The 11177-nt window shown below is 45.4% G+C and overlaps 1 protein-coding gene across 1 annotated transcript; it reads left to right on the top strand.

Moving 5' to 3' along the window:
* The first annotated feature begins 399 nt into the window (after positions 1–399).
* LOC136331833 (aurora kinase C-like) lies at positions 400–10929 on the top strand. The gene is made up of 7 exons (XM_066270886.1): positions 400–591; positions 692–731; positions 1227–1418; positions 2158–2296; positions 3487–3635; positions 10271–10445; positions 10629–10929. Exons 1-7 carry the CDS (start codon positions 444–446, stop codon positions 10797–10799), a joined length of 1014 nt encoding a protein of 337 aa, XP_066126983.1. The 5' UTR covers positions 400–443; the 3' UTR covers positions 10800–10929.
* The last annotated feature ends 248 nt before the right edge of the window (positions 10930–11177 follow it).

Here is an 11177-nt window from a genome sequence, read left to right as displayed (position 1 = left end):
GGGGGAGGGGAAGAGAGAAACAGAGAGGAAGGAGAGGGGGCGGGGTGGAGAAGCAGATGGGCGCTTCTCCTGTTTGCCCTGGCCGGGTATCGAACCCGGACTTCCGCATGCCAGGCCCACGCTCTACCACTGATCAAACCGGCCAGAGCTTTGGGGTCACTTTATATTCACGTGCTGTACACTAACGCCGGAGTTCCCGCCTTTTCCGGTTTCTGTGTTGCTGTTTCATTGGTTTAGCGCTGGCCGGAAGCTCCCGCTTCTGTCCCTTCTATTGGGCACGTTTCTTACGGCTCAGAAACTTTCACCAATGGGAATCAGTCAGTAACATTCGCTCGGCCAATGGGGCCAGGGCGCGAGCTGTAAACGGCCTTGTTGGTTGTGTTGCCGGCATTTCGGGCGCTCTGCGTTGTGCCATTGTTGGGAGACTTCCAGGTGGAACTTGTATGTTACGTCCTCTGACACTTTTTCAGGATAACGCGAACCTGTGTGCGCAGTTCCCCGGGGCTGGGACAGGCCTCCTCTCGCCGCCGCCTCTTCTCTTCATGAGCGTACCCCAGGCTGTGGCGCAGGCGGGCAGCGCTCGGGCCGCTGGTGAGAGCGATACAGAATGCGGCTGAGAGGAGAGGCCTGGGGTCGGGGTCGGGGTGGGTAGTGGGGAGGTGCGGAGAAAAGTGGTGTCTTTCTTTTTCAGCCGCTGCCGAGGGCTCACCGCTGCCCCGCGTGCCTGCCACGTGAGTGCTTTGTTTTTTGTTTTTTTCTTGTTTTTGTGATAGAGACAGAGAAAGGGACAGACAGACAGGAAGGGAGAGAGATGAAAAGCATCAATTCTTCCTTCCGGCACCTTAGTTGTTCATTTATTGCTTTCTCTTATGTGACTTGACCGAGGGGTGGGGGGTGGCTACAGCAGACCGAGTGACCCCTTGCTCAAGCCAGCGACTTCGTGGTCTCGAACCCGGGTCCTTCGCGTCCCAGTCCGATGCTCCACCCAATACACCATCACCTGGTGAGGTCCCCAAGTGCCTTTGGCTTTGAAGGGAGACTGAGGGATAGATGATAAGCAAGGTGTGCATGTGGACCGTTGGCTCCCAGGACGGGGAGCTCCTGCCTGGGCTGGGTCCAGGAGAAAGGAAAGGGGGTGGAGAGGGGGTGAACGGAAGAGGAAGGCAAGCCCTTGTTGGTCCGCGGAATTACCCAACTGAGAGGCTTTCGTCTTCCTCTCCTGTCAGACGGAGACTCACACTTGATGACTTTGAAATCGGCCGTCCGCTGGGCAAAGGGAAATTTGGGAATGTGTACCTAGCCCGGCTGAAGGAAAGCCATTTCATCGTGGCCCTGAAAGTCCTCTTCAAGTCCCAGCTCGAGAAGGAAGGCATGGAGCACCAGCTACGCAGAGAAATAGAAATCCAGGCACATCTACAGTAAGGGCAGGCTCTGTGTGACTGTGCCTCGCTGGTTCTTAACCCTTGTTCTTTTGTGTCCTGTTTTCTCTCTGACGCCTGAACCCAGCACTTCCTGCAGAAGGATCCCACAAATAGGCCTTTGCTTTCACCTTAAAGATTTCTTTTTCCTCTGCAATTCATTACGGGTACACCATGGAAGGCTCCCTCTGTCACACACCAAGTGTCCATCCCCTGTTTTCCCCTCATGTACTCCCAGATCAGGCTGATATTTTTCTGGCCCCAGCAGCATTTGATTCTTTTTTGCATTTTTCTCAAGTCAGAAAAAGGGAGGCATAGAGACAGACGCCCACATGCGCCTGACTGGGATCCACCCAGCATGCCCACCAGGGGGCGATGCTCTGCCCATCCCGATTGTTGCTCCATTGCAACCTGAGCTATTCTAGTGCTTGAGGTAGAGGCCATGGAGCCACTTTCAGCGCCCGGGCCAACTTTGCTCCAATGGAACCGTGGCTGTAGGAGGGGAAGAGAGTGATAGTGAGGAGAGGAGAGAGAGAAGGATGGAGAAACAGATGGGCGCCTCTCCTGTGAACCCTGACTGGGAATCGAACCTGGGACCTCCACACACAGGGCCGGTGCTCTACCACTGAGTCCGACTGGCCAGGGTGCACCATTTGATTCTCTGTGATCATTCACTTGTAATAGCATTGTGACTTGGGCCTTAAAGAGGAGTCTGAGTGTTCCTCCATCTCTCATCCAGACACCCTAATATCCTACGCCTGTACAACTACTTCCATGATGCGCGTCGTGTGTACTTGATTCTGGAATACGCTCCCAGGGGTGAGGTCTACAAGGAGCTGCAGAGATGCCACACGTTAGATGAGCAGCGTGCTGCCACGGTGAGATGGGGGGAGGCTGTCTAGGGGCTTCGGAATCTTGCAGTTTCACATTTGGATATTCAGGTTACCCCCAGAGTATGAATAAGTTGTGTGTATGAGTTTGGATTCTTTGTTGTAAGCAACAGAATCTAACTCTTCTACCTTATGCGGAGAAACATTGAAGGGCTATGAGGGAATTTGCTGTATAATTGAGTGGAACCTGGGTTAGAGTTAGGAAAATAGGAGATTTATTAAGGGCTCCAGATGGGGAACCAGCGCAGCGATCATCCCAGCAGTAATGTTTGGGTCAGCTTGCTGTCAGAATGAATGATCTTCCCATTTTCCTCCTATTTTATTATTTCCTCAGGCCCCAAGTCCTGTAGCAGGTCATCTGATTGGCTCAGCATAGATCCTGTTTTGGACTACATCCTGTGTTGGGCGAAAAGGGAAGATCTGTCTACTCTAGCATCTAATCTATCAAACTACATAAAATGGGGGAGAGAAAATTCTCCCCTGCCAATAATTATGGTGCTGTGAAGGGAATAATGGAATTGATAACCAAGAAATAAGAATTACACTACAATTATACAGTGTATGATAAGTATTTCAGTTCAATGAATTTGTTGCAGGCTTCGTTTTATATATATATTTTTATATATTTATATATTTATAATGTAAATAGATTATATATTTATATATAATATATAAAATGTGTATTTTGTATGTAATTAAAAATATATACCTATAATTATATATTTAATATACTGCATATTTACATTTACAATGTATATTTATATATAAAATAGGTAAATTTTCATATATAATATATAAGTTTATATATGTAAAACACTATATAATAGACATCACATGTAGTACATAAATATACATGACATAAATTATATATACAATGTGTAAATATGTTTATATTTACATATTGACATAAATATATTTATAATACATATGTAGTTCAAATTAGTTAATTAAAAATATTTTAGGTTATTGATATGTGAGAGAGAGGAAGGGAGGGAGAGAGAAAGAGAAACAATGATTTATTGTTCCATTTATTCATTTATTGGTTGATTTTTGTGTGTGCCCTAACCAGGGATTGAACTCACAGCCTTGGTGTACTGGAACGACGACGCTCTAACCAGCTGAGCTCCCCACACAGAACAGACTTCATTTTTCAGAATGCTTTTTCTTTTCTCACACAGATAATGGAGGAGTTGGCCGATGCTCTGACCTATTGCCATGGCAATAAGGTGATTCACAGGGACATTAAGCCAGAGAACTTGCTGCTGGGATTTAGGGGTGAGGTGAAGATTGCAGACTTTGGCTGGTCTGTACACACCCCCTCACTGAGGTGAGTCAGGTGGTGGCAGGGTGGGCCCTAGGTACTCGTTAGGAATGATCTAGTTTAATAAATTCCACTTGTAAGTCCCAGATGCAAACCTGGTTTGTATCTGAATACTAGCATGTACCATATTCCCATGCTTTCTGTGGTCAGTGATGGACTGCATATATGATCTCGTAAGATTATAATGACACTAGCTCCGGCTGGATAGCTTAGTTTGTTAGAGCAGTGGTCCCCAACCCCTAGGCCGCAGACTGCTACCAGTCGGCAGAGAAAGAATAAATAACTTATATTATTTCCGTTTTATTTATATTTAAGTCTGAATGATGTTTTATTTTTAAAAAATGACCAGATTCCCTCTGTTACATCCGTCTACGACTCACTCTTTTTTTTTTTAATTAATTAATTAATTTATTTATTTTATAGACAGAGAGTCAGAGAGAGGGATAGACAGACAGGAGCGGAGAGATGAGAAGCGTCAATCATTAGTTTTTCTTTGTGCGTTGCGACACCTTAGTTGTTCATTGATTGCCTTCTCATGTGCCTTGACTACAGGCCTTCAGCAGACTGAGTAACTCCTTGCTCAAGCCAGTGACCTTGAGCTCAAGCTGGTGAGCTTTTGGTCAAACCAGATGAGCCTGCGCTCAAGCTGGTGACCTTGGGGTCTCGAACCTGGGTCTTCCGCATCCCAGTCTGACGCTCTATCCACTGCGCCACCGCCTTGTCAGGCTAAGACTCACTCTTGACATTTGTCTCGGTCACGTGATACATTTATCTGTCCCATTCTAAAGGCTGGTCCGTGAAAATATTTTCTGACATTAAACCAGTCCGTGGCCCAAAAAAGGTTGGGGACCACTGGGTTAGAGCATCATCCTGATACTCTAGGGTTACGGGTTTGATCTCCAGTCAGGGCACATAAAGGAACAGAATGATGTTTCTGTCCATCTCTCTCTCTTCCTCTCTCTCTATAAGCAATCAATACATTGTTTTAAAGATCTTATCATGGGTCCCCAAACTTTTTTTTTTTTTTTTTTTTTTTCATTTTTATGAAGCTGGAAACAGGGAGAGACAGTCAGACAGACTCCCGCATGCGCCCGACCGGGATCCACCCGACATGCCCACCATGGGGCGACGCTCCTCCCACCAGGGGGCGATGCTCTGCCCATCCTGGGCGTCGCCATGTTGCGACCAGAGCCACTCTAGCGCCTGAGGCAGAGGCCACAGAGCCATCCCCAGCGCCCGGGCCATCCTTGCTCCAATGGAACCTTGGCTGCGGGAGGGGAAGAGAGACAGAGAGGAAAGCGCGGCGGAGGGGTGGAGAAGCAAATGGGCGCTTCTCCTGTGTGCCCTGGCCGGGAATCGAACCCGGGTCCTCCGCACGCTAGGCCGACACTCTACCGCTGAGCCAACCGGCCAGGGCTCCCCAAACTTTTTATACAGGGGGCCAGTTCACTGTCCCTCAGACCATTGGAGGGCCGCCACATAGAGTACTCCAGTACACTGACCACCAATTAAAGAGGTGCCCCTTCTGGAAGTGCGGTGGGGGCCAGATAAATGGCCTCAGGGGGCCACATGTGGCCCGCAGGCTGTAGTTTGAGGATGCCTGATGTTATTAATTGATTTTACAGAGTGGGGGGTGCAGCGAGAAGTATCGACTCAAAGTTGTTTCACATTAGTTGTTCATTGGTTGCTTCTTATTTGTCTATTGACCGGGAAGGCCCAGAGATTTGAACCGATGTCCTCAGCTTTCCAGGTCGACACTCTATCCAGTATGCCACCACGTAGCCAACATAATGTTGTGGTACAGTGCACTACCACGTGTTCACGGTGGTTCTGGTGCCACTGCCAGCTATATAAAAGCATAGCACATACAATTATATATAGTACATGATGCATAATAGTGACAATAAATGAGTGTGTTGTTAGTTTGTGTATTTATTATACTATACTGATGCAGTTCTGGGAGGGTTGCCACATCTACGACTACACCAAGAACCTTGCTTGGGCTTTGGATGATATCACCAAGGAGTGCATGAATGAATGACATTGGAAGAAGATATTTAAAGAGGTTCCTCTGTGACATCTAAGGATTTTCCAAGGATGAGGAGTTTGCAAAAGTGAACAGTGCCATGTTTGAGACAGAAAACAACTGTCACCTGGGTGTGGATGAGGATGACAGTGAGGAGCTCCCAGACATGGTTCCTGCGGAATTGACTAATGAGTTCTTGGAACCGGAACAGGACCAGAAAGCTGAAGAAGAGGCAAAGACATGGAAACGGCAGAAGAAAAGGAAGAACTCACAGTGAAAGGTTTAGCAGAAGCTTTGGCAGACCTCAAAAAGGTTTTTAGAAAGATTGAAAACATGGCCTGACCTGTGGTGGCACAGTGGATAAAGCGTCGACCTGGAAATGCTGAGGTCGCTGGTTCAAAACCCTGGGCTTGCCTGGTCAACATATGGGAGTTGATGCTTCCTGCTCCTCCCCCTGTTCTCTATCTCTCCCTCTCTCTCTCTCCCCTCTCTCTAATAAAAATGAATAAATAAAATATAAAAAAATAAAAAAGTTAAAAAAAGTTTGAAAACATGGATCCCAACACTAAGTTAATATAGAGGGATACTCATTGTGCATTATCTGCTTATAAGCAAGTCTATGATGAAAAAGAACAAGTAAACCACCATGTATATATTTCTGAAAAGTGACACCTCCTTAAGAAGAGCCTCTTCAGGAAGTATTTCAGAAGAAGGCATTATCATCATAGGAGATAACATTTCCATGTATGTTATTGCCCCTGACAACCTTCCAATGGGACAAGATGTGGAGATGGAAGATTGATTTTGCTGATCCTGACCCTTGTGGGCCTACACTAATGTGTGTTTATCTCTTAGGTTTTGGAAAAGAAGTTTAAGAAGGAAAAAAAAAAGTAAAAGTTTTAAAAATAGGGAAAAAAGTTTATAGAATGAGCATATACAGAAAGAAAATATTTTTGTACATTTGTACAACGTGTTTGTGTCTTAAGCTCAGTTATTACTACAGAGTCAAAAAGTTTGTAAAAATTACAAATTGATAAAGTAAGCCTGGTCTGCGATGGCCCAGTGGATAAAGCATCAACCTGAAATGCTGAGGTTTGCAGTTTGAAACCCTGGGCTTGCCTGCTCAAGGCACAAAGGACAGCAATCAATGAACTAAAGTGAAGCAATTATGAGTTGATATTTTTCAGTTCCCCTTCTTTTTTCCCCTCTCTTTGTAAAACCAATAAATAACTTTAAATTTTTTAATTATTTATTTTATTTATTCATTTTAGCGAGGAGAGAGAGACGGGGGAGGAGCTGAAAGTATCAACTCCCATATGTGCCTTGACCAGGCAAGCCCAGGGTTTCGAACCGGCGACCTCAGGATTTCCAGGTCGACGCTTTATCCACTGCGCCACCACAGGTCAGGCAATAACTTTAAAAAAATAAAAATTTATAAAGTAATTCTTGGCTGGTGAGGCTCAGGATCATGGGCTTGACCCTAAGGTTGCCAGTTCGAGCCCCAGTCAGAGTAGGAAGAAGAAGCAATCAGTGGGTACACAATTATATGGAACAAGGCAATGCTTCTCTCTGTGTCAAAATTAAAAAGGTTTATGAAGTAAAAAAGTTACAGCAACCTAAGATTAATTTATTATTGAAGAAAAACATTTTAAAAATAAATTTAGTATGGCCTAAGGGTACAATATTTTAATATAGAATACAATAAAATTCTACCTTTTCTGCCTGACTAGGTGGAGGCACAATTGAAAGAGCATTGGCCTGGGATACTGAGTACCCAGGTTTGAAACCCCAAGGTCACAGGCTTGAGCTTGGGATCATCTGGCTTGAGCACAGGCTCACCAGCTTGAGTATGGGATCACTGGCTTGAGTGTGGGATCATAGACATGACCTCATGGTCACTGGCTTGAGCCCAAAGGTCTCTGGCTTGAAGCCAAAGGTTGCTAGTTTGCACCCAAGATCGCTGGCTTGAGCAAGGGGTCACTGGCTCAGCTGGAGCCCCCAGTCAAGGCACATATGAGAAAGCAATCTGAACAACTAAGGAGCTGCAACTATGAGTTGATGCTTCTCATCTCTCTCTCTCTCTCTTGCTAATAAATAAATAAAATTCTACCTTTTCCTTCAAATTCATCCATATGTTAATTATAAAGCCTACTCTATATTTTCTTTTTTTTTTTTTTTTTAGAGACAGAGAGTGAGTCAGAGAGAGGGATAGACAGGGACAGACAGACAGGAATGGAGAGAGATGAGAAGCATCAATCATTAGTTTTTCATTGCGCACTGCAACACCTTAGTTCAGGGGTCTCAAACTCAACTTAGCATGTGGGCTGCAGAGCAAGATCACAGCCGTTCGGCGGGCCACACTAGGTCTACAAAAGGCAACTGTTACGCAACACTTTTCTCACTGCAGTTGAAAACAAAAAAAATCAGTACAACAAGCACAATGGTACATGCAGTTTACTCAGTGTCACAAAACGACCAGAAACTGTAGTTCGCATCACAACTGCTGTTAACTAAGCTAATATCTAGCTAGGATGCTAGAGAAATGAAAAATACAAGGAGGCCCCTAGGCTTACTTAATTTTATCCAAAATATTTTGAACTTCGTGGATTAGTCTGCGGGCTGCACAAAATTGTTCGGCGGGCCGCATGAGGCCTGCGGGCCGTGAGTTTGAGACCCCTGCCTTAGTTGTTCATTGATTGCTTTCTCATATGTGCCTTGACCACGGGCCTTCGGCAGACCGAGTAACCCCTTGCTGGAGCCAGCGACCTTGGGTTCAAGCTGGTGAGCTTTTGCTCAAGCCAGATGAGCCCATGCTCAAGCTGGCGACCTCGGGGTCTCGAACCTGGGTCTTCCGCATCCCAGTCCGACGCTCTATCCACTGCGCCACAGCCTGGTCAGGCACCTACTCTATATTTTCAAGTTCTAAATCCAAACACATTGATTAGGACAGGTCATTCATGGAAGGACCAAGTTCCTCAGAAAAAGGCAAAATATATTTTATTGGGAGTTAGGCATTGTTCTACTCACACATTGGCAGAATTATGGAAGACAAGAGATAATTTTTTTCTTTTCCTTTTTAAAATAGTAATTAAACAACAGAGAATTGGCTAACTGGTGGTGAGTGGCCTCCCTAAGTACACAGTGGTTAGGAAACCTATATTCCTGTACAGTAATATTGCGGGCTTTCACATTCACTCAACCTACCCAGAGCAACGTCCAGTCCTGCATGACCCAGTATTCATTGGAAGTACCCTATACAGTGTACCATTTTATCTTTTCTACTATATTTCTACTGCACCTTTGCTATGTTTAGATGCACAAATACCATGGTTACTGTTGTCTCATAATTCTAGTTAGATGTTCTGCAGGTTTGTAGCATCGATTATACCATATAGCCTATGTGTGTAGTTGGCTATACCATCTAGGTTTCTTTTTTTTTTTTTTTTTACAGAGACAGTCAGAGGGAGAGAGGGACAGATAGGGATAGACAGACAGGAGCAGAACAGAGAGAGATGAAAAGCATCAATCATCATTTTTTTGTTGCTATACCTTAGTTGTTCATTGATTGCTTTCTCATATGTGCCTTGACCGCGGGGCTACAGCAGACCAAGTAACCCCTTGCTCAAGCCAGCGACCTTGGGTCCAGGTTGGTGAGCCTTGCTCAAACCAGATGAGCCCATGCTCAAGCTGGCAACCTCAGGGTCTTGAAACTGGGTCCTCCCCATCCCAGTTTGACACTCTATCCACTGAGCTACCACCTGGTCAGGCACCGTCTAGGTTTCTCTAAGTGTTTACATGATGTTCGCAAAATGATGGAATCACCTCTCAATACATTTCCAGATGCATCTTTCCCTGTCACTAGTGGTGCATAACTGTTCTGCCTTTTTTTTATGTGTGTATTTAATATGTATTTGAAGACAAATAGTGTGGTTCAACCATATATATATATATATATATATATATATATACACATACTTTTTTTTTTTTATCCCTGTCAACATATAACATTACCAATAAGTTTCCATGTAAATATAGAACCATTGTTGCCTGGCCTGTGGTTGCATAGTGGATAGAGCATTGACCTGGAATGCTGAGGTCACCAGTTTGAAACCTTGGGTTGGCCCAGTCAAGGCACATAGGACAAGCAATCAGTGAACAACTAAAGTGAAGCAACAATCCGTTGCTACTTCTCGCCCCTCCTCCTCTCTCTGTAAAATCAATAAATAAAATCTTAAAAAAAATAAAGAACCATTGCTCCATAATTTCTGGAAATTTACAGAATGAATAAACAATAATTCACTTATTTGATCTCTCTTAATGCACCGTTTTGTTCCAAATCTTTCCTGATGCCCAGAGGACCCTTTTGAAAATACCCTGTATCATGAGTTAAATATAATAATTGTATGAGTCATTCCAAAATAGGGAATTTGTGGGGCCAGTCCTTGCCCTCTCTGAACCTAGATCTGTATTAAAACTTTGTGTTTGCAAACTCCCTTGCTAGAGAGGGGGCTCCCCCAGGACATCCTAGGGTCTCCCATCTTGCGGGGAGCTGGGTAAAGGAGGTTTCCCTGGTTCTGGGCCTCTGTACAGAACTGACGTCTCTGCCCTCCTGTAGGAGAAAGACGATGTGCGGGACTCTGGACTACTTGCCCCCAGAAATGATCGAGCACAAAATATACGATGAGAAAGTGGACCTGTGGTGCATTGGGGTGCTCTGCTACGAGCTGCTGGTGGGGAACCCACCTTTTGAGACGACCTCCTATTCTGAGACCTACAGACGCATCCTCAAGGTGAGGGGGACACAGTCTGGGAATTCGTGGAGGATGTGGGGCAGTTGTGGCTGGTGAGTCGGCACAGAGATGGGGGCGTGCACAAAAATTGTCCCCTTCAATCCAGTCCCGTGAAGGGACTCTGAACAGACAACACAGACCAAACAAATGAACCATTCTCCTCTTGTTCTCTGGCCTCCTCAGGTTGACTTCAGGTTTCCTCCGTCAGTACCTCTGGGAGCCCAGGACTTGATCAGCAAGCTTCTTAGATACCAGCCCTCCGAGCGGCTGCCGCTGGCCCAGGTCCTGCGGCACCCCTGGGTTCGAGACCACTCGAGGAGGGTGATGCCTCCCTTGGCCCAGATGGCTTCCTGAGCCCTGTCCACCCCTTTTCCTGTATGTGTGTGTTCTGGGAGTTCTACTGTCTCTGTCAGCTCACCTACCTTTCGTTTCTTCTCTTTTAAAAATATAAGGTTCTATTTAATAAAAGGTAAATCATCTTGTACTATGTGTGTAGAGTTGTGTAAGTTGGTATATAATTGGGTAGAATGTTTCTTGTAGAACTCTTTCCCATGAGAGGGGCTCAAAATGACACCCTGCCTGACCCCCAGGGGTGGAGTTAACCATTCTTCTTGAAAGCAAGTGACTGCTTCCTGCAGAAAACCACGCCAGTGGTGCATAACCTACCAATCACAGTGGCCCCTACACTCAACTTACTATTATTCCCCACATTTTCAGGAGTACAGGGCTGGT

The sequence above is a fragment of the Saccopteryx bilineata genome, chromosome 3 (genome assembly GCF_036850765.1).
Source record: "Saccopteryx bilineata isolate mSacBil1 chromosome 3, mSacBil1_pri_phased_curated, whole genome shotgun sequence".
Lineage (NCBI taxonomy): Eukaryota > Metazoa > Chordata > Mammalia > Chiroptera > Emballonuridae > Saccopteryx > Saccopteryx bilineata.
The sequence above is the reverse complement of the archived record's forward strand: the minus strand, read 5'-3'. Positions and strand labels throughout refer to the sequence as shown.